Source organism: Oryctolagus cuniculus, chromosome 15 (assembly GCF_964237555.1).
Source record: "Oryctolagus cuniculus chromosome 15, mOryCun1.1, whole genome shotgun sequence".
Lineage (NCBI taxonomy): Eukaryota > Metazoa > Chordata > Mammalia > Lagomorpha > Leporidae > Oryctolagus > Oryctolagus cuniculus.
Window position 1 is genome coordinate 43130104 of NC_091446.1, and position 25824 is coordinate 43155927.

Here is a 25824-nt window from a genome sequence, read left to right on the forward strand (position 1 = left end):
TAATACATTATCCCTCTTAGTAGTTTTTTTGTCTGTTCTACTTAATATGACTGGTTTAATTCTGTAATTAATACACAGTTATTCTTAAGTGTTAAAAATTAACTGAAATGTGATCCCTGTTAAACATAAGAGTGGGAATAAGAGAGGGAAGAGATGTATAATTTGGGACATGCTCAAGCTGACTTGCCCCAAATGATAGAGTTAAAAACATACCAGGGGATTCCAATTCAATCCCATCAAGGTGGCATGTGCCAATGCCATCTCACTATTCCAAGTGATCAATTTCAGTTCACAATTGATCATAATGAAAGGACTAAGAGTCAAAGGGAGCACATAAACAAGTCTAGTACCTGCTAACACTAACCGATGGAATAAATAAAGGGGAGAGTGATCCAACATGGGAAGTGAGATACTCAGCAGACTCATAGAATGGCAGATGTCCTAAATAGCACTCTGGCCTCAGAATCAGCCCTAAAGCCATTCGGATCTGGCTGAAAAGCCCATGAGAGTATTTCAGGCATGGAAAGCCAAGACACTCTGGCAAAAGATCTCTGCGAGTGAGATCCCAGTGGAAAGAACAGGTTTTCAAAGAAGGAGGTACCTTTCTCTGAAGGGAGGAGAGAACCTCCACTTTGACTATGACCTTGTCTAAACAAGATAAGAGTCGGAGAACTCAGAGGACTTCCATAGCCTTGGAAACTCATGACTGGAGCATAGGGAGACTACTGATGCCATAGACAGGAGTGTCAATTGGTAAAGTCAACAACAGGAGTCACTGTGCACTTACTCCTCATGTAGGATCTCTGTCCTTAATGCGCTGTGTATTGAGATTTAATGCTATAATGAGTACTCAAACAATATATTTCACTTTGTGTTTCTATGGGGGTGCAAACCGTTGAAATCTTTACTTAATGAATACTAAACTGATCCTCTGTAAAAAAAAAAAAAAAAGAAAAAAGAAATTATCAATTCCCAACTTGACTCTCAATGGGATTAAACATGACAATAGGTCTGATCTGATTTCATCATCATTTAAAAAAAATCATCTATTATTTTTCACTTTATGTTTCTGTGTGGGAGCAAACTGTTGAAATCCTTACTTAATGTATACTAAGCTGATCTTCTGTATATTAAGATAATCGAAAATGAATCTTGATGTGAATGGAAGGGGAGAGGGAGTGGGAAAGGGGAGGGTAGTGGGTGGGAGGGACGGTATGTGGGGGAAGCCATTGTAATCCATAAATCGTACTTTGGAAATTTATATTCATTAAATAAAAGTTAAAAAAAATTCATTCACAGTAATAATGCTATATTATACCGAGTACTTTAATAGATATCCTCTCCTTTGATTAGCACAACCATCAATCAAGTGAGATATTTCCCTTTTCCAAAGTTAGGAACCTGCGGTATTAAAAAAGCAAAATCAGGACTTCAACCAAGCATCTACCTACTGTATCACATTGCCTCTAGCAGTATATTACTGTATTGATCTCATATGGCAAGCATGAAAGTTAGCCTTACTAGTTTCTAATGATACAAAAAACACAGTCAGGTACTTCCTAACATAATGAAGTACTCAAGTAGTTTCATTCTTCCTTCCATACTTCACTTGTGGGTGAGACAAGCAAATAATAATAAAAGTTGGAAATTCAAGATAAAAGCAAAACAAACAAAACTTTCCAACAGACAATGTGGATTGCTACAAACAGGTCAACCTCAAATTAGAATGTTTCACTTCTGACCATGTCCAGGAACCAGGGCAAGTGAGGAATGTGCTATAAATCTGCAGTTTTAACTAATTCTTTAACAATCACTAACCATCAAAATTAATGACTGCCTCCTCTTGAAATTCTACTTCCAAACTCCCAAGCAAAATGAAAACATGTTCAGTCAAAAACTTGTATGCAAATATTCAAAGAAGCATTATTCACAACAGCCAAAAAATAAACATAGCTGAAATGTCCAAATGATGAACACATAATATTTTCAAACAATGAAATATTATTCAGCCACGAAAAAGGAATGATACATGCTACAACATGAATAAACCTTAAAAACATTATGCTGTCAAAAAAGCCAGTCACAAAGAAACACATATTATACAATTCCATTTATATGAAATGTCCAGAGAAGGTAATTCCACAGAGACAGAAGAGAGATTAGAGATTTCCAGGCTATGAGGGAACTAAGGGAAAAAGGATGTGATGGCTAATGGGTCTGGGTATTTTTTTGCGATAAAGAAAATGTTCTCAACTTAGATAGTGCTGATGGTTCAATAATTTTGAATATACTAAAAACACTTAATTGTCTGCTTAAATGGGTAAACTACATTCATATAACATGAATTATTTCTCAATTAAACTATTTAAAATTATGTCCCAGTATCTCTATAATATACTTAACTTTTCAAAAATTCAATTATTTTCCAGTATATTCCCTCAAGTTAGGGAAGTGAATTGATAATTTTAAAGCATTTCAACACCATGTCATAAGCATTATGGAGCCATCCTGGCAAATACTTCAAGGAAAGATTCAATTTTTATGAATGATCAAACTCTTAAAAAATGATTTGTTTATTTGAAAGTCAGAGTGGGGGGGGGGGAATGAATATTCCATCCACTGGTCCACTCCCCAAATGGCCAAGACTGGGACAATCTGAAGCCAGAAGCTTCATCCGGGTCTCCCACATGGATGGCAGGGGCCCAAACACTTGGGCCACACTTTGCTGCTTTTCCAGGCCATTAACAGGGGGCTGGATTAGAAGTGGAGCAGCAAGGACACAAACCAGCCACCATATGAAATGCTGGCATCGCAGGTGGCAGCTTTACCCACTTCGTCACAATGGTAACAACAGCCTCTCAAATGACAAAATTCTTAAAACGTTTTCTTCACTAAAAAAAAGGGGGTGGTGATGATTATTTATTTTAAAGGTAACATGACAGAGGATAGACAAAGAGAGACAGAGCTCTTTCATTTGCTGGTTCATTCACCAAAAGCCAAGGCTGGGCCAGGCCAAAGCAAAGAGCCAGGAACTCTACCCAGGTCTCCCACATGGGTGGCAGGGAGCCTAATACTTGAGCCACCATCTGCTGCTCCCCAAGAGCATTAGCTGGAAGCTAGTTTGGAAGCTGAAGTGGGACTCAATCCCAGGCACTCCGATAGGGCAGCATTCCAAACAGTGGCTTAACACACTATGTGCAACAAAGCCTCCCCTCAAAATTTTTTCCATTTTTACAAAAATGTCATTTCATTCTTTTTCCCCTTTCACTTTTCTTAAAGACCACACTGTTTTAGAAGTTTTATTGAAGTATAATATATTACCATAAAAATCACTGTTTTTAATTGTATGAGTACAGGCAGATGTTTTAATAAATGTACACATTTGTGCATGTAATCTTCACCAGCATCGTGTGGGGAATATTTTTAGCACTCTATAAAGTTCCCTGTACCCATCTGTTGTCAATTCCTGATCCTGCTCCCACCTCCAGACTCTGGCAACCACTGATCTGCTTTAGTCTTTAAAGATTTTCCTTCTTAGAGATTTTAAATAATCAGGGCCAGCATTGTGATGCAGCAAATTAAGCTGCTGCCTGCAGTTCCAGCATCTTATGTAGGCACAGGTTCAAGTCCTGGATGCTCTACTTCTAATCCAGCTCCCTGCTAATGTGCCTAGGAAAGCAGCAGAAAATGGCCCAAGTGCTCAGGCCTCTGCACTCACATGGGAGACCTGAAGAAGCTCCTGGCTCCTGGCTTCAGTCTGGCATAGTTGTGGCCATTTGGGGAGTGAACCAGCGGATAGAAGCTCTTTGTCTCTCTCTCTCTGTATCTTTGCCTTTCAAATAAAATAAATCAATCTCAAAAAAATTTAAATAATTGGAATCATCCAACACTCAGTCATTTGTTACTATAAATGTTTTTGAAGTCATCCATTTGGTTATTTATTAGCAGTTCATTCTATCTAGTTGCTTAGCAGTATTCCATCACATGCTTGCAACTCACTATGTTTACTCATTTATCAGTGGATGAACACTGGAACTGTTTAGAGTTTTTAGTTAACACAAATAATATTGCTGTAAATAGTCTCATAAAAATCATTGTATAGACATATGTATTCATATTCAGATACCCAGAAGTGGAATTTTTAAGTCACAGGGATGGATGTACAAAAGGTCTTCAAAAACTTCAGAGAAAATATGTATTATGAAAGAAAGTGCTCATGGACTTCAAAAACATTTTTGCACAAAAACACACTTATATTTATGTTTTCCCATGAACATTTTGAAGGACCTTCATATGTCTAAGTTTTTTTAAAAACAGCCAAACTTCACCAAAATGGCATTATATTTTTACACTCCTGCCAACAATTTATGAGGTTTCCAGTTTCTTTACATCTCAACAATACCTAGGACATTGCTTTTTGTTTTCTGCCAACTGAGGAGGGTTCTTAATTTTGATGAAGTCCATTTTTCCAATTTGGTGTTAAATTAAGAAATCTTCACCTAATCTGAGGTCATAAAGATTTGCCCCTATTTTCTTCTGAGAGTATTACAGTTTTGGCTTTTATATTTAGGTCTTTGCTCTTCTTAAAATTTTACTCTTCTTAAAGTTTTACTCTTCTTAAAGTTTTAGTTTCACATTTTACATTTAAATCTATGATTCCTTTTTATGCATAGTGTGAAGCAATGGTCTCATTTTTTATAAACATATGACTAGCTAAGTGTCCTAGTACAATTTGTTGAAAAGACTACCATTTCCCTAGGTGCATTACCTCAGCACATATACAAACATATATCCATATACATCCATCTGTCTGTCTCTATATATACATATACATACACAAATACCTGAGTTTATTTCTTTATTCTGTTCTATTGATCTACTGACTATGACTGGATCTGTAAGGTTTTTTTTAAGATTTTTTTATTTGAGAGGCAGAGTTTCAGACAGGCAGAAGCAGAGACACACAGAGAGAGGTCTTCCATCTGATGGTTCACTCCCCAGATGACTCAATGGCCAGAGCTATGCCGATCTGAAGCCAGGAGCTTCTTCCGGGTCTCCATGCGGTGCAGGGGTCCAAGGACTTGGGCCACATTCTACTGTTTTCCCAGGTCATAGCAGAGAGCTGGATCAGAAGTGGAGCAGATGGGACTTGAACCAGCACCCATATGGGATGCCAGCACTGCAGGCGGTGGCTTTACCCGCTATGCCACAGTGCCTGCTGCAGTAAGTTTTTCTTCTCTAATTTTAATTTTCTCCTACTAGTTTTGGGTTTGGTTTGCTGTTGTTTTTTTAGATCCTTCAGATGCACTGATAGCACATTTATTTGGTGGCCTTCTAATTTCTTGATGTAGGCACCAATTGCTATAAACTTTCCTTTTAACACTGCTTTTGCTGTATCCCCTAAGTTTTCATATGTTATGCTGTCATTAAGCAAGTTTTGAAGCTAGCTATTACAAGCCCTTTTGGCTATTTTTTAAATTGCTTTAACTCTGCTTGGTCCTTTAAATTTCTGGGTATTTTAGAGCTAGCTAAGAAACTTACTGGGATTTTAATTGGGATTGCACACAAGATTATTAATTTGTGTTTGTACAATCCATAAAAACGGTATCTCTCTTCATTTGGGGGGGGGTCATCTTCAATTTTTCTCCGTAATGTTTTACAGTTTTCAGTGTACAAAAATACCAATACTAAGCTTCTTACTTACATCTTAAACATAGAATCAAACTGTAATAGTAATCTCAGCAAAAGTTATTTAAAAATTTCCCTGACACAATTTTATTATACTTCACATTCAACAGTGAGATAAATAATGAACAAACAGTAAAGATCTGTCATCTCACAAAGTCTAAGGATCATAAACTATTAAGCATAAAAAAGTTAACTACTATCCAAAGAAGGCAATCAACTTGAACAGAATCCCCACAAAAGTTTCTTGCAGAAAGTAAAACCTCAATCTTTTTTTATTTGTCTACCTCCCATCAAACCCAACAAAATTCCTCAAAAAAATATATACCAAAATAAGTAAAACTGAGTGCTGAAAACTCAGTAAATATACCATCTCTGGTCTTTTTGTCTTAATTTTTATAGTATGATTTTTGTTTCTAATCATAAAGGTATAAGCCTTTACATAAACCTGTCAAATAAAATGGGATGGGGCAGCATTGTAGTGGAGCAGGTAAAGCTGCCACCTGTGATGCCAGCATCCCATATGGGCGTTGGTTCAAGTCCCAGCTATTCCACTTCTGATCCAGCCCCCTAATGTGCTTGGGAAAGCAGCAGCAGGCGACCCAAGTGCTAGGGCCTCTGCACCCACGTTGGAGACCTGGATGAAACTCCTGGCTCTTGGTTTTGGCCCAGTCCAACCCCGGTCATTGGCCAACTGGAGTGGATGGAAGATCGCTCTCTCTCTCTCTCTGCCTCTCCCTCTGTACCTCTGCCTTTCAAATAAATAAATCTAAAATAAAATAAAATGGGATTGAAGTTCTACAAAAAGTTCAAGTCAAGAAAAACTGAAAAATGTTTAGAAGAATGAATGTTAACAAAGGCCTTTTGATGAGAAACTCTCCTTTAAAGCAAAAATATTTAGCATTCAAACCAACAGCTACATACAAGAAGGTTCATAATTATATTTTTGTAACAGCAGAAAATATAAACTAAATGCCCCCTGACAAGAGTAGATAATATAAACTAGCATATTCAGATTATTGTGCTGTTGTAAAAATGAACTAGGGTTTTATGCAAAATCCCAGAAAACAATAAGCAGTATGATTACAAGCAAATCATACTGTTTGAGCAGTATCAATTATTAAAATATTTTTTAAATCACAAGCAAAAACTATTTTTATCATTCATTATAAATGATTTTCCAGAAGTTTTGTAGTGAACTCCAAATGTACTTCCAAAATTTTACCTTTGCTTCTGTTCAACTGCTTTGTCTAAGTGCTGGAAGATATCCTGAAACAAGGTGCAACTGGATCGACTATTAATAGTATAGCCATGTCCTCTTTTCCAGTACTGTTTCAGGTCATTTAAATATTCTAATACCTGAAAAAAAAATTTAAAAAACATTTCAATACACAGATTTCCAAATTTAATAATTATCCTGTCAAAAAAAAAAGGCTACACTGTCTACCATTTTGCACAAAAGACATCAGACCTTTCATATTCATGGATTTATTTATATCATCTCAAGCATATAAGAGCTGCCCCTGACAATCCATGACAGAGATTACTGCTGCATCACATATTTCAATCAGAAGAACGCCGAGGCTTGCGAGCAAAAGCAAGTTAGTAAATCCACACAGCCAATAACCCAGCATCCAAGAGAGTTCAGGAGACTGAACAGGCACTCATCACCCTTTCCATCTAAAATTATATTAAGATGAGAAAGAAACAGAAAAAAAATACACAGAATGATATTTATTACAGCACAGAAAGATACCATTAGTGAATTGGGAATTTTTAAGAATTCTGAGAAGACAAAAAAAAGCGTTACTTTGGTTCACTTATCAGTTTGGCAAAAGTACTGGTAAAAGCATATCAAAGACATGATATGTAAGTACTGTTGAAAGCAAAGTACACTGGTATAGACATACTAGAGAGTAAGTCAGCGAAGTCTATGAAAACACACATACTCTAATCAATTTAATTCCACTTCTTATATAGTAATATTTACAGAGAAACAAGAATATCTTATGATAGCAGTGTTTACAGGAGTTAAAAATTTCCTGGAAACAGCTGAATTCCATTAGTAAGTACCTGTTAAATAAAGTAAGATATCCATATTCTATGCAGTACTCTACAGTTACCAAAAAGTTACATATTGAAATAACTGACATGGAAAGATTTTCAAGAAATACTTCTGAATGAAAAAAGAGTGGGTTAAGAATAATAAACACAGTAATACCACTTATTACCTAAACACATACACCGATCACAACCTGAGGAGTCAGATCTCAGTTTGTGAAGCATTAAAGGCAATCAGCAGGGCAGAATATCAAGAGTAAGTTATGCAGCAGTCCCATAAGTCTGTGAACTAGATGGCAGACTTCTATCTCTGTCTCTTTGCCTTTCAAATTTAAAAAAAAAAAAAAAAAAAAAAAAAAAAAAAAAAAAAAACACCACCATTTTTTATCTTAAAACCAGCAGAATACACCTCTTTAAAGCACATGGAACACCTGGAGGAGCAAAAGCAGCAATCCTTCCCTTGAAACAATGTGAATGAAGTCTAAGGGGAGCCACCCTGGGCTGTATGAACACTACTACAAGGCTTGACAGTCAGTCAGTCTTTTCATATGCATAAAGGATCACAGAGGAGAGTAACTAAACTTGAAGGAATCTTGCTCCTTTCTGGATATCTACTCATCTCTGTTAGCTAGCTATAGAGAAGCTAAAAATCAAAATGAGGGGCCAGCATTTATGGGCTAAGCATCCAATAACAACAAAATGTTGAGGGGGCTGGCACTGTGGCATAGTGAGTAAAGCCACCACCTGCAGTGCCAGCATCCCATACGGGTGCTGTTTCAAATCCTGGATGCTCCACTTCTGATCCAGCTCTCTGCTGTGGCCTGGGAGCAGTGGAAGATGGCCCAAGTCCTTGGGCCCTTGCACCCTTATGGGAGATGCAGAGGAAGCTCCTGGCTCCAGATCAGCACAGCTCCGGCTGTCTTGGTTATCTGGGGAGTGAACCAGCAGATGGATGACCGACCTACCTACCTACTTCTCTCTCTCTCTCTGCCTCTTCTTTCTGTAATTCTGCCTTTCAAATAAATAAACAAATCTTTTAAAAAAATGTTGAGGGGCTGGCACTGTAGTGCAGTGGGTTAGGGCTCCAGTCTGCAGTGCTGGCACCATATGGGTGCTGGTTCAAGTCCTAGCTGCTCCTCTTCCAATCCAGCTCTCTGCTATGACCTGGGAAAGCAGTAGAAGATGGCCCAAGTCCTTGGGCCCCTGCAACCACGTGAGAAGCTCCTGGCTTTGGATCAGCTCAGCTCTGGCTGCTGTGGTCATTTGGGGAGTGAACCACTGGATGGAAGACCTCTGTCTCTCTCTGGTTCTACCTCTCTCTGTATCTCTTTCAATAAATAAATAAATCTTCCAATAAATAAAATAAATCTCTTTAAAAAAGATTATATATACATAGTGGACAGAGTAAGTGTTTCCCATTTGTCTCCATGTTAATCCCTGGATGTCCTATGAATATGCTACACGATAAAAAGGAATTTACAACTGATCAGCTATGGATTTTGAGATGGAGAGAGTACCCTGGACCATGCAGGTAGGCCCAGTGAAATCACAAAACTCCTTCTACGGCAGGAAGTACAGTCAGGGTTAGAGATACACCTACTTTGCAGAGACTTAAGTGATAAAGGAATACAAGTGATCTCCAGGGACTAGAAAGGCAAGCTATGGATCTTTTCCTACAGCCTACAAAAGAATATTTCTGCCATTATTCAACCCTCATTTTGGACTTGTGACCTCCAGAACTCTATAGATAATAAATTTGCATTGTTTTAGGCCACTATGTCTATAGTAATTTGTTACAACAGCACAAAAACTAAAATAATAGCTTAGAGAGATAAAGCAAATGTGGCAAAATGGGGGGAGGCATTTAACAACTGTACATATACAACTAGGTGACAAGAGGATGGATAAGCAGAGACCGTCTATAGCCTGAGAAACATATTGTCACTGCAGTGAAAGCAGGCTGCACTTAAACTAGAAGTTGCTAATCTTCAGAATAAATAGGACACACAAATATAGCTACTCAGAACAAGAAAGGAACAGATGGGAGATAGGTAGGTGAATCTTACCCCCAATACTTAAACAACTAGAGTAACTGGGCAAGTAAGAAGTTTGGTCATGAGGCTGGCACTGTGGCACAGTGGGTTAACGCCCTGGCCTGAAGCGCCAGCATCCCATATGGGCGCTGGTTCGAGACCCGGCTGCTCCACTTCCAATCCAGCTCTCTGTTATGGCCTGGAAAAGCAGTGGAAGATGGCCCAAATCCCTGGGCCCCTGCACCTGCATGGGAGACCCGTAAGAAGCTCCTGGCTTCAGACTGGCACAGTTCCAGCAGTTATGGCCAACTGGAGAGTGAACCTTCGGATGGAAGACCTCTCTCTCTGTCTCTCTGCCTCTCCTCTCTCTGTGTAACTCTGACTCTCAAATAAAATAAAAAAATCAAGAAGTTTGGTCAAAAGGCAAATTTCCCTCTTGCAAATATCCATCGTTACACAATATAGAAAATCACTTCAACTAATTTTTTCCCCAGGAAGCAACCTGAGTAGGGAGAAAAGGAGGTATTGTGATACGAGTGGCAATCATAAGTCTCAGTTTATATCTATACAGACATAATTATCAGCAGCGCCCCTTTCAGTTTTAAAAGTGTCCCAATTCAGAACATAAATTACATGATCACCCTAAGCACAAAGTACTTCAAAAGAGGGAAGACCAGGAAGTTTCTGAAGTAGTGCATTATGGACAGAAATGACAAGGATAATGGGTATCTGGTTAGGGAAAAAGGAGGCCCCCAGAATCAAGAACACTGAAGGAAAATACAATATTCTTCCTTACTGTGGTCCTCAGCATCCTACAGCAACCACCCAGAGGGACCTTCCCCTCTCTTCCAAGTCGCCATGTAAGCTCCACCCTCACACTGACACAGTAATCACATTATTACCTTTGATCTGCTGCTGATACCTGAAGTCCCTGAGTGACAACATAAACCTCCTGTTTACTTTCACACAAAAGGTAGTAAATTACCTCTCAGCTTAAGAGTTCTGCTCTATCTGGCAAACAGTATGCTTCTTCTCAAACTTTGAAAATAAATTTTGAAGCTGATAATCAATTTCCATATGACATAATGAAGGTTTTACATGTACACAAAGGATAACTAACGTTTCACAAGTCCATATCCTGAATGATCCAAACTTAAAATTGCTTAACTAACATTCTCTTACCCTATCTCTCTGGTCCAGCACTCCAGAACTGACCAGAATTTACCTCTCTTACAGCCATCAGAGGCTATAAGTCAGAGATACACCAATGAGGAGAAAAAAAGGGAAATGAAGTAGGTAGGCAGGAATTATAAATGGATTACTGCCACCACCAGGTGGAACACAGAACTCAATTCTCGGGAAAATTGTCACAAACAAACAGTTAAGTCTTCAGAAAATCATTAATCCACTCTTGAGTTCTGACTTCGTATAAAAAGAAGTATTGGGATTACACCATCTCTACAACCCCTTCCACCAGTAAAATGGTGGAAAAATAACGGAAATTACTTTTATAATAAAAATAGTGGAAAATAAATGGGAAAAAAATGGCGATGGGTTAAACACATTTTTAATTGTGTGAAACTAGAAATTCAATAACCATGGAAAAATGTTTTCCAGCGTTTTACGAACAAAAACTGCTTGCAAATAGGTGAGACTCACTTGAATACTTCAACCTCTTGAATGAAAATCGGGAGCTAGTCATTAGACAGTGTATGCTCCCTAACTCTTATTTTCAGAAAAGTGGCTTCAAGTAACAATACAACAAAAACACATAAAAAAATGAAAAAAGACTGCAAAAGTAATACTTACCCTTGCATCGTCTATGTCAAAAACATCACACCAAGGAGACTTAACACCTTTAATTGCCAGGTCAAATGAACAGGTAAAAAAAGCTACCTGAATTAAATCTGGGGGAGGAAAAAAACAGGTAAAAATGTGTGGGTTATTAGTTCATGCAATTTTTAAAGGCTAAATATCTATAGAAGTCCATGTATGGCACAGCTGAAGAAACTGGGTATCCCTGCTTTGGAAAAGAAACTACTTGGGTTTTCCCAGCTATCAAAGAGTTAAAAGACTTGCTCTGTACCATTTAAAGGTGTAGAAGTGGAACTATCCAGAACATACTTGAGGAGGCACAGATTTCAATGAAACTAAAAACCTTTCTGTAAACAGTAACATTACATTTTTAAAAGTTTTTTTTTTATTAAGAGCATATTTGCCTAGCAAGTCCAACAAAAAATTTAGTCCAAGGATTTACTATGTAAAACTTGACTTGTGAAATTTAGAGGGCTAGAGAAGGAAAGCTAAATTAAAGGCTTTAGTCCCTAACCTGAAAATCAGGAACACATTTATTGAACACCTTTTAAAACTATACAATTCCCATCATAATTATTATGACGAGGAAGTATAAAGAAAAGGGCATGAAAGGGAAAAGATGACTGTAGAAAACAGAGACAAAGAAAGAGCAGAGGTAAGTGAGGGGGCAAGAGAAAGGTGAAACAAAGAGTCACAGAGAAAAATAAGAACACACTAAAAGGGAAAGAAAGATGGTAGCAGCATCCGTTTTTCAAGCTGCATAGACAATTTCAGAAGTAGTACCTGGGATTTTTACACTGCTAATTTATTGATTATATTACCTTTGGATACACTGGTATTGAAGACAAGGGATAAAGAAACGAGTGCTTGGGCTGCAAAAGGTAGTGCTGGTAGAAATAAAATCATTGCTGCTCTCTAGTCAGTGAGAAGTGGATGATACTTAATGCCAGAGATACAGGAGTCAACTGCAGGAGTTGACTCCATTGCTTTTTCCTCATTATTATTGCTTTTCTTCCATTTCAATGAAAAACAAATTTTTAATCAAAAACTAATTGAGATTACATGCTTTGAACACTGAGTTTAAATAATTCCCCTGATGCAGTATATAGTACAAAAAAGTGTATTTCTTTGGGAATATACACAAAAGCCATTCAAAAATTTTGTTTAGGGGTGGGCACTGTGGCACAGCTTGTTAAGTCATATTAAGCCATCACCTGGGATGCCTGTATCCCATATCAAAGTGTCTGGAATGGAGTCTACCTCTGCTTTTGATCCAACTTTTTGCTAACACACATCCCAGGAGGGTACTGATGATAGCTCAAGTATGTGGGTTCCAGCCACCCATGAGGATGGGAAGTGAATCAATGGTTAGAAGATATCCTTTGGGGGCCAGTGCCGTGGCTCACTTGGTTAATCCTCTGCCTGTGGTACTTGCATCTCATATGGGCGCCAGGTTCTAGTCCTGGTAGCTCCTCTTCCAGTCCAGCTCTCTGCTGTGGCCCAGGAGGGCAGTGGAGGATGGCCCAAGTTCTTGGACCCCTGCACCCGCGTGAGAGACCAGGAAGAAGCGCCTGGCTCCTGGCTTTGGATTGGCGCGGTGCTGGCTGTGGCGACCATTTGGGGAGTGAATCCATGGAAGGAAGACCTTTCTGTCTCTCTCTCTCTGTAACTCCATCTGCCGAATAAATAAATAAAATCTTAAAAAAAAATAAGATATCCTTCTTCTCTTAGTTCTCTGCCACTGTCTTTCAAAATAAATATAATTTAAAGAAACTTTTGTCTATATAACAGAAAGGTTTCATGATTCCAATACCTAGAATAAGTACCATGTATAGCAGATGAAAGCTCTTGGCCCATTTAGACTCAAAGTTCAAGTTCTGAAACTATGAAAGTCAGGCCCAATAGTGTATTCTTTAATCAAAAAGAAACTGACTAAACAGGAGTTCAGCAAAAAAACTCTTTGAAGTATAGAGGAAAAAAAAAAGCTTGAGATTAAGACTGAGGTTATGAGTCCTAATTGTACCATTTATTATTCTGGGAAAGCCATTCAGGATGTTTGAGTCTCAGTGTTCCCACCTACAAAATATGCAGGTTAAACTATTTAGTTGGCAAGTTATAGCTCTGATTCATTTTGATTTTTTTTTTTTTTAGATTTGCAAGATTTTTTTATATACTGAAGGAAAAAAAGAGAGCCAGATATCAAGATCTTCCATCCCAAATGGCTGCAACAGCCGAGGCTGGTCCAGGCCAAAGCCAGCGGCCCAGAACTCCATCTGGATCTCTCATGTGGGTGGCAGGGGCTCAAGCAATTAGGTCATTCTCCAGTGCCTTCCCAGGCACATTAGCATAAGCTGGACTGGAAGAACAGCCAGGACTTGAACTGGCACTCCAATATGAGATTCTAGTGCCACAAGTGGCTGTTTAACATGCTGTACCAACACGTCGGTCCCCTCTTCTGACTTCTTGATCAATATTTTGGGACACCAAAAATATCTCAGATGAATCAGATTTAGATATTAAAAATATAAAGGAAGACAATAGAAAAATATAATAATATGGGGATAAGAGAGGATTTCTAGACAAAATAATAAAAGTCATAATGAAAAGAAAGATTGGACTACATAAAAGATGTAAACATCAATCAAAAGCACCATAAATACACCTAAGCTAAGCAACAAATTAAGAGAAAATATTAGGAATATACAATAAGAACTAATCTTTTGTCAGGCAGAATTAAAAGGTATAGAGTTAATATATTCATAACACATAATGGGTACTTATGATCAATGAGATAAACAAATAACCCAAAAGAAAATAGGTAATGTTAGGAAGATGCAAGTCTCAGAAGCAACCAAATATCTAATAAACATAGAAAAAATGTCCATTTTTAAATACAAATGAAAGCTAAATGCTATTTTTCATTAAATTTGGAAAAATTAAAATTACTAACATTTACTGTTGGATGAGATATGCAAAAATGATGATTCTCAAACTGTTGATATAATTTTTACTATACCTTCAGAAAACAAATATTCAAATATTCATCAGTGTTAATACAATAATTACAACTACATATCTTCTAGAGAAATTCTCAAGTGTAAATAACAGACTACAAGAATGTTCACTGCAACAATCATTTGACAGAGCTAAAAACTAGAAAAAACTTCAGTAAGAAATTAGTTTCTTATAAAAAGAATTTGGATTGTATTAGCTCCAGCCTCTAATAGCAGTAAAATCTGATAGGTTTTTACTGCATTGAACCAAAAATTAAGTCATATATCCTATGAAATTACATATAATTTGAAAGAATGTGACAGGTCTGTATGTATAGACATACACTGTTACATAAAAATAAATTACAGAAAATATTCACTATATCACACATCTATGTAAATAAAAAAGATATTCAAATAGCTCAAATATTTACTGAGCAGTTTCTATGCCAAGTACTGCACTAAATGCTTTGAAAGAATTAATCACATATAATCCTTTCAATGATCCTCTGAGGTTAAGAGTATTTCCTATACCCATTTTATAAAGAAGCAAACTACGGCATTGAAACATTAAGGAAGTTGCTAAAAATCCGTTGGTCAATACTAGAGTAAGGTCAAGATACAAACACAAACAATCCAGAATGCACAATTTCAACCACTTATGCATATATTTTCTCCAAAAAGAAGTTGCTCTCAGTTCCCATTAACAAAATAAAAATTCTTTGCCTGTTTTCAAAGACTTAAAAATATTTTACAAAAAAATCTTTTTCAACGATCTAAATGCTCACTGAGAGAATAATGACTAGATACCAATACAGTTGTATAAGAGTATTCTAAACTTAGGGCTAGAATCAAAAACATTAAATAAAAAACAAAAAGTGGTGCATAAAAAAATCAAATTTCAGAATCATACACTTGACTACTGTTACCTCAAAAGATTAAATATCTGAACAACTACATCCCATTTATGTTCAGAAACACACAGAAACTGGCCTGGTATAATTTAAGCACTCAATTTGTGATGCTGAATACCTGTGGAGAAAAAAGAAGGAAATCCAGGAAAGGAACTACAGGGCCTCAATTTCCTTTTTATTCACTTGAAAGGCATAGTGTCACAGATCTCCCACCTGCTGGTTCACTTTCCAAATACAAACAACAGCTGGGACTGGCCAGGCCAAATCTAGGAGGTAGGAACTCAAACCAGGTCTCCTACCTGGTGACAAGGACCCAAAAGTACTGGAGCCATCACCAGTTGTCTCCCAGAGTGCAATAGCAGGCATCAAGAGTGGAAGCAGGGCCTGGACATGAACCCAGGCACTCCAGGATTCTTAGCCCAGTGATGCTTAACTGCTAAGCCAAACGCCCACTCCTGGACCTCAATTTTAACTGAAACATAATGTTAAAATTTGGTAAAACTAAACTGTGAATATATATTCAGTACATTAGACTTCATTCTTATCTATATTTCACAATAAAATACATAATTTTTAAAGCTCTAGAGGTGACCTGAATGTATAGCCAGTCTAGGGAAAGAAAAAAAAATTTCAAATACTAGTCTAGGCATATTCCTTTTTATAAAAAAAAAATTAGTTTTATTTATTTGAAAAGCAGAGTTATGAGAGAGGAAGAGACAGAGAGATCAATCTTCTATCCACTGGTTTACTCCCTAAATGGCACCAACAGCCAGGGCTGGACCAGAACAAAGCAGGAGCTTCTTCTTGGTCTCCCACTTGGGTGCAGGGGCCCAAACACTTGGGATACCTCCCATTGCTTTCCCAGGCACATTAGCAGGAAGTTGGATCAGGAGTGGAGTAGCTGGGACTCAAACCAGAACCCATATGGGATGCCAGCATCGCAGGTGGCGGTTTACCTGTGACAACACAACGCCAGCCCGCAACGTCTTCATGTTTTGATCCTTCTGAAGCATCCAGGCTCCAAGACGGATAGATTCTAATCTATTTTCCCCTCAACATGTCCTACTTCTAGTCTTCTGGAAAATGATTCAGAACATAATGAAATCCAGCCATTTACATATGTCGACATTTGCTCTACAGATAACAAATTGCTAGGAAACAGAAATATATCTTATTTTCTTAATTTCCCATTGCTAGGAGACCATGTGCCCTAGTTTTCTAGCTGCCTTCCCAGTATAATTATTATCAGTGTTCTATTTTACCCTCAAAGGGTCACAATTTGGATGACAAATTACACAGCTCAATCACTGCAATACCTTTTGTTATGACTGATTAACTCAGCATCTCTGTAAATGAAACCCTCAAAAGACATATGCCTCTACTTTTCACTTTGTAAAAACTTATCCTTCTCACATATTAGGCTATGATTTCCCTATTTTTAAAAAAGATTTATTAATTTGAAAGGCTAAGTTACAGAGACAGGGAGAGACAGAGAGATCTTCCTTTCACTAGTTTATTTTCCAAATGGCTACAACGACCAGGACAGGGTCAGGCCAAAGCCAGGAGCTTTATCCAGGTTTCCCGCATGGGTACAGGGGCCCAAGCAGCACTTAGGCCAATTTCCTTTGCTTTCCCAGGTCACTAGCAGGGAGCTGGATTGGAGGTGGAGCAGCCAGGACTCAAACCAGTGTCCAAACAGGATGCCAGCATCACAGATGGCAGCTTAACTGGTAAGCCACAATGATGGCCCTGATTTTTCTACTTGTATCACTTTATGAAGAGATAATCTAAAAAAAATGCTTGCTTTATACTTAGAATCTGAGTCCTCCAAAAAAATCCAGTACAGCAAGAATCTTCTATATCAATTTACAAAAGTCAAAGAATGTGAGTGTAAATATAGCAAAGCATGAGGTATACACTTTTCCTGACTCCTTATTTTCTTAACATAAATTGGCCTCAAAAAGGATAACTATTTTCTTATTTTGTGATTTTCATAGTTCAAAATTATTTAAACCAAAGTTCAAATGACAGATAATAAGCACAATACCTGCATTTAAATCATTTACTGGCACTTGCAAAGTAGCTGCAACTTTTTTTAAAATGTTCTGCATTTCTGGTCCAGTTTTGAAGGCTTCTACGTGATAAAGAGCCGTAGCATTCCTTTCCACTTCAGTTAAAAACTTCTCACAATGATCAAAGAATCTCATCAATTTATCATTAATCCTTGGAGGTCCACACTCCATATCTGAAAGGAAAAAAGTTTACATAGGTGTAAATCATTCACATAAATGACAATTTCAAATTATTTAAAATTTTGTTTCAAGTGTGAAAAATGAATACAATTTAATCTGCATGTATAAGTTTATGCTGGAAAAAGAGTGAAATTATCTCTCGTTTACAGTAATTATGAAGCATGAGAATATGCTAAAATGACTAAAGAGAGCATCAAGTATATATATTAATAATGTGTTATAAAAAACTGTGCAATGAAATAAAGGCAATTGAAATGATTTTTATAATAAAATTTTTATAGAAAAATTAGAAGTCAGAGAAGCATAAAACTGCTAAGACAGTAAACTTCAGAAAGCACAGAAAACTTCACAAAGCAAACTAAAAATTAGCAAAGTTTCCAACTCCAAAGTTAAAAAGAATTCAAGAGATTAGATCTGTTTTAATATTTCAAACACAAGTCTAAATATAGTATTTTATTTTCTCAATTAACTTTCCTAACCCTGTTTAACTTTACAAAAGATTGAGCTTTGTGCCAAAACCACAGACAACAGCACAAAACACATTAATGTTTCAGTTGACTGTGTTTCACTGTGCTAAGTGCTTTTGATTTGGTTTATTCTTTAACTGAAGCTTCCAGATAACTTTCCATTTAGAATTTAGTAAATTAACGTTATTTCCCCAATTCAACAACAAATATATATTGGAAAAACATTCATAATCATTCAATTGCTGGGATATCTGCTAATAATTTCTCATGAGAATACCAGGTATATAATTTCTGTACATAACATGAGAAAAATATAGTTAACACCATTGTGTTGATGAGTCAGATATGTGTGCAAAAAAAGAAAAAAAAGAGATGTCTAATTATGTCCCCAGAAATGGAATTTCTGCCCAGTTTAATTACTAACTGGATTACAGTTCTTCAAAAATTATCTTGAGTAGGAAAACGAGAATTTTGTCATCCTTTTCTGTGGCCTCAAACTGTGATTCCTGAGTGGGTCTAGATATTTCATCCTTGTTTTTATCTAACTACTGCTCTTTAAACAGAAACAAAGGCATTGTTCTGTTTCTAATACAAACTCTCATTCAGTGGCCTCCCTCAAAAGCCCGTGGATATACACAACACGCAAAACAATTGTCTACGGATGATAATGAAGTGGCTAGGCAAAGCATTTAATCCCTGAGACTGGATATAGTGAAAGGTGGGCTAATCCTGAACTATTGTGATCCCTCACTTTGTACTGGACAGATGCCAGTATCCACCATGCCATCTGAAGGCGACAACTCATTAATTCAAAGAGTTCTATTATACAACTATGTTCTCCCTCACCATTCAGCTAATTTAAGGGATTTATAGGGAATTGTCACCCATGTCAATAGGAAACATCCAACTGTAATTAAAAGGCATGATTCAACAAGTGACTAAGCACAAGTCAGCCAAATGAGTTACCCACAGAGCAATAAACAACACGACAGTCAACAAACAAACCCCTTGCAGATGGTTTAACTGCTGCAACAGAAAAATGGCAAATCAACCTATAGTTTCTCACTTGGGCTTTGAAGCTAAATGTTCCTCACTTCAACTCTGACCTTAACACTAATTTCTAAGAATCATAAACCATTAGCTTGTTGATCTAAGACAAACAAGCAAATAAAACCCAACTAGTATCAGAAGCAATGCCTGGGGAATCCCGTTCTAGACGTAATTTCTAGAAAGCGTGTCCAACTGTGAAACTACCAGCCAGGGGAGGGGAGATGAAATGGGACGGCGCTCAGAGAGAAGCAATTCCATCCACCTGGGGACGGGAGATGAAAAATCTCCAGGGAGGGATCGGTGTGCCTCCTCTCCCGCTGGATGCCCAACGTCTACGACCGCACAGAGCACGCAGAAATGTGCTCAAGTCACACCAGGTCAAAGAGTAAGTGAATACAGGTAAGAGAAGGGAGACAGCCAAGTCTGGAGCATCCCGGACCCGAGGACAGGGGAGCCGAGGAGAGGCTGGGGCCGAGGAAGACTCCAGGCCCCGGGGGAGCACCGGGCGGTCACCTGCGACGTCCGGCGGCGGCAACCCAGGGTGGTAGTGCTGCCACAGCCCCTGCAGGAAGGCGGCGCCGCTGTCCACGCAGCGGTGCTTGGAGCTGGTGAGGAGACGGAGGCGGCCGTAGTTCTCCCGGCTGAAGAGGGCCGGGAACAGCGATGCCAGGCGTAGCGCCAGCTGTCGCATGTCCTGCCGTCCCTTTTCCACCAGCTGCCCGTCCATCCAGTCGGCGTACCCCAGGGGCCAATCGGCCAGCGCGGCGCCCAGGTCGCGACCGCCCGCACTGCCGCGGCCGCGGGCCTGCAGCAGCCCGTGCAGCTGCCTCAGCTTGCGTATCTGTTTAGCCGTGGGGTAGCGGGTGCCATGGCGGATGAGGGCGACCAGCTGCACCGGGGTGCAGGTGCCCTCCAGCAGCTCCGGGTCCCGCCGCGGCGCCTCGGGGTCCAAAACCAGCCCGGGGTTGACATCCTCGTAGCGAGTCTTGGTGCCGAAGTAGGGGCTCAATACCGAGGCCACTGGGTCGCTGGGCCCCAGGAGAGAGCAGCGCGCGAGAGACGAGAGCAACGCCGCAGCCAGGGCCACGGCAGGTGCTACGGCGGCCCCGAGGCGGCGGCCGGAGGCGCGGAGCATGGTGCGGTGCGGCCCGCGGAGGGCTACGCGCCGGCAGCTGACGCTCAACTTCCGGCTCCGGCCGGCAAGGGGGAGGGCCCTGCGGCCGCTTCCGGCTTGTGCCACCTGGTGATGGGCTGCGCTTCGCCCTCCTGGTGGCGGCTGGCAGAGGGAGGTGGGTGCTGGCGGAACAGGTGCTGTGGCTCAGGTGGAGCCGGCGAAAAACCCCGAGGCGGCTGTGGCTGAGGTGGAGCCGGCGCCGGCTGACGGGAAGCGTGGGCAAGCTTCCTATTAGCTGACGCCTCCGGGACAGACTCGAAGGTTTCCCTCGCGTTAGTAGTTTGCTGGGATGTCACCGAAGCCCAGTCCACGCCTTAGCCTCCCAGGTCGCCAAACGGAACGTCTTTTAGCAGAGGAGTCTAGTATCACCATCCGAACCTGCTTCTAGTGGGGATTTACATAGCCCCTGAAGCACGGGGAGCAAATCCACCTGAGGTCCTTGCTGACTTGCAGAGCGCTCAGCCTTGCTGCGGGATGCCTCTGGAAGCCCAACGTAGTTCACCCGCTTCAGTTTGAAACTCCGCCGAGAATTTGGACAGGGCCTACTTCTCCAGAAACTTGAATCCCGAACTTTTGGCATTACCTTGACCCTGACTGGCAGAGCTGACACAACAAACAGGGAGACAGCACCCAAGAAGTTCAGCGCTTGCTGATCCCCGAGGCCTGGAAAGTGGAGACATAGTAATCCTGATAACTTGGGCCCACTCAGTCATGGCTCCACAGGTTCCCTCCATTATCCAGCATGAGCTCGACTGCGGTGTGAAGCAGACCTTCACCTTATTGGCCACCCCTGCAGGCCCTCACTCTCTTCCCGTGTAGTTATATACTGAAATCACCTCAGGACTTCTTTTTCTGTTAATCCACTGTCCTAACGTTTTGCCAGACTCTTCAAAGGACTTCTGAAATAGTCATTCCACTCTTAAAATTCCATGAGGTTTTATATAGTGTTTTAGTTTATAACCATCCACTGTACTTTTAAAGACGTTGTTGGAGTTGTTTTTCTGATGGAGAAATAACGAAGAAAGAGGGAAAGGCTGTATTCTGTGGGGGAACACTAGGTTCTCCATGTAAATATAATGTTAAGAACATTGATTCTGAAGTTAGACTTCATGGTCTTAAAAATTTCAGCTTCGTCACTTAATAAACTGTTTTGCTTTTTTTCTACCTATAAAGTGGGAATAATAACACCTGTGCTATGGAATTGTTGAGGGGATTTAATGAGATGGTGTACATTCAGTCTTTCATCCTTTGCCCTAAATTGTCAGTTTTTCATAGATACCTGTTATCTCACAACTACAGTAAGCAACTAATTTTATGTCTGTGCCAAGAAAGTTTTAACTCTGCTATCTTACTTCCCTGCTGTTGGCCTCATTCCTCTGTTAACATTTGTCAGTTGTTGATTTAGAGCTTATTTGCATTCTGTTGCAGGAGAAGAAGCCAACAGAAGATAGGTCTGTGTATGTGGGTGAATGATCCATGCTTCAACAGCTTGAACTCTTCAGCCTTGCTTGAAGGGGGAGGCCACATGGATCACAAGCTCTGAATATTGTAAGATACCTTTGTGCAAAAGGAATCACACCATCACTGACAGTTATCCCCAACTTTGTTCTCCAGCATAGCAAAACTAAGTCGAATTGCATAAAACTGTGCTTCAATTGATGTAGAAAACTTTGCTGAACCACATATAACCATGGAGTTTCAGTTTCAGTTGTTATGCCTTACAAGAGGAGTTATTTTGCAGTGACAAAGCTTCACTTCTGATGTCCTGACACATCGTAGGACTTTGAGGTTGGTAATTCTTTTCATCAAGTTTTGGTTCCAAATCATCCACAGACTAAGGAACTAGTTCTAAAGTTTTATAGTTTTAAATTATTTATATTCTTTGCTACTCTCATTTAATAGAGGGAAATCATGAATATATACACTTTCTAGTCCTGTTCCATATAGTGATTTTCCTGGACAAATTATCACTATTGCTTAGCAACATAATTTCCTCCAGAAATTAATCCAAATATATTGTTATTAATTAATTTGTTATTAATTAATTTGTTATTAATTAATCCAAAATATATTGTTATCCCATCACAAAGATAAATAATGAATTTCCAAATCCTAGTAAAACTAAATCTCTTCTCCCTTGTATTTCTGAAAAACAGGCATAGATGATCACAGTTGTATTTTAGCATCTTGTTTTCTTCTGGAATGTTTTCCAAAATTGAAAACTCTCTTTGAATCATTGGGTCTTTCTGACAGTTGGTTAGCTGACTTTAAAGCCATTAATGTCTCCTTATTCAAAAAAATAGAGAATTTTCAGAACAATAGTTCTGGGTTTTTGTTGTTGTTGTTCTTTATGAGGAAGGCAGTTTTTTACTAGTCATTCAATGTCATTTTCACGTTGCCTCAATAGTCCATGCATGAGCAAATAATCTCAGTTTTTGTTTGGTTTTGTTTCTTGCTTGGATTGAGTTGTTTTGTCTATATTAACATATCACTGAGTAGTAGAATGCAAATATTATTTAAGCCCAAAAAGCAATGTAGATACCTGTGGATTCATACGCTTGGTTGCAACCACTTGGTAAACTGGACAGTTCACACTTCAGTGGTAGCAACCATGATAGCTCCACAAGTAACATTCTTTATTATTTCACCTTACCCTTCCTGTCTTACTTCCCGTACTGCCTTGTCTGATTATATACTCCAAGAGATAAGGCAGACTCTGCTAAATAATCCATTAGTTAATACATTAAGTGCAGGGACTGTAATGAAAATGTTCATCCCATATCTTACATTAAATTTACTGTCAGCAATTATTTGTAAAAGATTTTATGACCTACTTGTTAAATGGGTGTGTGAATAAATGAAATTAGAAGCACATAGTGTGGGAAGCTAAAGTAAGGAAATAATATTATTTTGCATTTATGCAGTATAATTATCTCATTTTATTTTCCCAGCTATCCCATGACATTGTAAAATAATATTAATATCATGTTGTGGGTGTGAAAATTGAGTCAGAGTTTAGATGCTTTGCCTAATGTTATCCAATAAGTCTTTAGCAATACCAGTTCTAGATTGTGGTCTGTGGAAACAGAGCTATCCCTGTGTTTCTTTTCTTGATACCTACTATATTACTGACAAATTAACACTAACTTAAACTTGAAAAAATTCATAGAAACAGACTCCTAAAACATACTCAAGAAGGAAGAGAAGGGGCCAGCACTGTGATGTAGTGGGTAAAGCCGCTGCCTGCAGTGCCAGCATCCCATATGGGCACTGGTCCGATTCCCAGCTGCTCCACTTCTGATCCAGCTCTCTGCTGTGGCCTGGGAAAGCAGTAGAAGATGGCCCAAGTCTCTGGGCCCCTGCACCCACATGGGAGACCCAGAAGAGGCTCCTGTCTTCAGATTGGCGCAGCTCCAGCCATTATGCCCATGTGGGGAGTGACCAGCGGATGGAAGACCTGTCTCTCTCTCTCTTTCTCTGCGCCTCTTCCTCTGCCTCTCTGTAACTCTGCCTTTTAAATAAATAAATAAATCTTAAAAAAAAAAAAGAAGAAAGAGAAAATCTGAATAGAACTATAACAAGTAAGGAGATTCAGTTAGCAACCAGACACCTCCAAATAAAGCCCAGGACCAGATAACTGCACTGTTGAATTTTCCCAGACATTTAAAAAACTTTAACACTAATCCTTCTCAAACTCTTCCTGTAAATAGAAAAAAAGGATGGAATACTTTCTAACTCATCTGTGATAATAAAACCAAAGACATGAAAATTTTTCACAAGTATCCCTTATGACTATAGATATAAAAATACTCATCAAAGCACTACTAAATCAAATTCAGTAGTGTATTAAAAGTATTATATATCATGATCAGTGGGATTTATCCTAGAATTTCTAAGAGTGGCTCAACATGAAATTCAGTACACTACACTATGTTGATGGAATGAAGGAGAGAAAAACACAGGATCATCTCTATCAATGTATAAAAACAACAAAAAGACAACCAGACTTTTTAAATTGGCAGAGTATTTAACTAGACATTTCTCTGAAAAGATGAAAATGACCAAGAAACATATGAAGACATGTTAATTAGAACCACAGTGAGATACTACTTCATACTTACTAGGTTGGCTATCATAAAAAAGAAGAAAATAACTAGTGTTAGAAAAAATGTGAAGAAATCAGGGCCCTAATACATTGCTGGTATGAATGTAAAATGGTGCAATCACTGAGGAAAATAGTTTGACAATTCTTCAAAAAGTTAAAGTTAGAATTACCTTATGACCAAGCAATTCCATCACTAGATGTGTATCCCAAAGAATTGAAAATGATACCTTAAACATGTACACATCAGTGTTTATCGCAATCTTTTTCACAATAGCCAAAATGTAGAAAAACCCATGTATCCATTAAAAGGTAAATGGATAAGCAAAATGTGGTATTTACATGCAGAGGACTATTAAAGCCATACAAAAGAATGAAGTACTCATACATGTTACAACATGGATGGATGTTGAAGATAGTATGCTAAAGGAGTAAGCCAGACACAAAAGGAGAAATACTATATGATACTATACATGAGATATTTAGAATAGCCAAATTCATAGAGATAATAAATAGGGATTATTGGGCTGGGAGAGAGGAAATGGGAGTTATTCCTTAGTACAGAGTTTGTAGTATGGAAGTGTTTTGGAAATAGTGATGATGATTTTACATCATCGTGAATACAATTAGTGCCATGTTATATTTAGAAATTTGCAAATTGTTTATTATACAGATTGAGTATCCAAAATGGGACCAGAAGTGCTTCAGATTCTAGACTTTTAGGGATTTGGGAATTTGCATGTGAATGAGATATGTTAAGGATAAGACCCAAGTCCAAACATGAAATCCAATTATGTCTCATATACACCTTATACAGAAAGTAATTTTATACAGTGAATTTGTTACAATTGTGTTTTTGACTGCAACCCATCATGTGAGGTCAGGTGTGAAATTTTCCAGTTGGAATTTCCCATGCCACAAATGTCATCATGTTGGTGCTCAGACAGTTTCAAACTTCGGAGCATTTTGGAATTAGATTTTTTAATTCTAGATGTTCAACCTGGATATATTTTATCACACATACACACAAACAGAAAAAAAGAGTTGATATTGCAAGTTGATGAGTATATTGTTAGAACTATGAAGTAACTCACCTGTAGGATTAATGTTAAAATTCTTTGCCCCTCAGTTTAGCCTGTTTAACCCAAGATACATATTTGTATGAAACTATAATAAACAATTCTAAAACATGGATAAATAAAACAGAAAAGCAATATGGTAAATAAGAAATGTTATTTTTATCATCTCGTGGCACTTAAGGAAAAGCAAGTTTCACTA

At 38.7% G+C, this 25824-nt stretch overlaps 1 protein-coding gene and 1 long non-coding RNA gene across 8 annotated transcripts in view; one reads left to right on the forward strand and one right to left on the reverse strand.

The window, feature by feature from the left end:
* MINPP1 (multiple inositol-polyphosphate phosphatase 1) overlaps positions 1 to 20486 on the reverse strand; it is a 41786-nt gene extending 21300 nt beyond the window's left edge. For 3 of the 7 annotated variants that reach the window (XR_011382385.1, XM_051823318.2, XM_051823317.2), the window contains exons 1-5: positions 19784 to 20405; positions 17549 to 17746; positions 11589 to 11686; positions 6911 to 7044; positions 3719 to 3832 (exon numbers count right to left, since the gene is read on the reverse strand). Coding sequence is in view for 5 of the 7 variants with exons in the window: in XM_051823318.2 (XP_051679278.2) it covers positions 3719 to 3832; positions 6911 to 7044; positions 11589 to 11686; positions 17549 to 17746; positions 19784 to 20405 (1166 nt within the window). In the remaining 2 variants the exon portion in view is untranslated. Of the gene's footprint in view, positions 1 to 3718; positions 3833 to 6910; positions 7045 to 11588; positions 11687 to 17548; positions 17747 to 19783 lie in introns of all 7 variants that reach the window. The other 4 variants (XR_011382386.1, XM_017348780.3, XM_051823319.2 and 1 more) reach the window with 4 other exon arrangements.
* LOC103351363 (uncharacterized) lies at positions 19211 to 24215 on the forward strand. Its single transcript, XR_519153.4, has 3 exons — positions 19211 to 19669; positions 21873 to 22232; positions 23614 to 24215. It is a non-coding gene; the product is annotated as an uncharacterized lncRNA (long non-coding RNA).
* The last annotated feature ends 1609 nt before the right edge of the window (positions 24216 to 25824 follow it).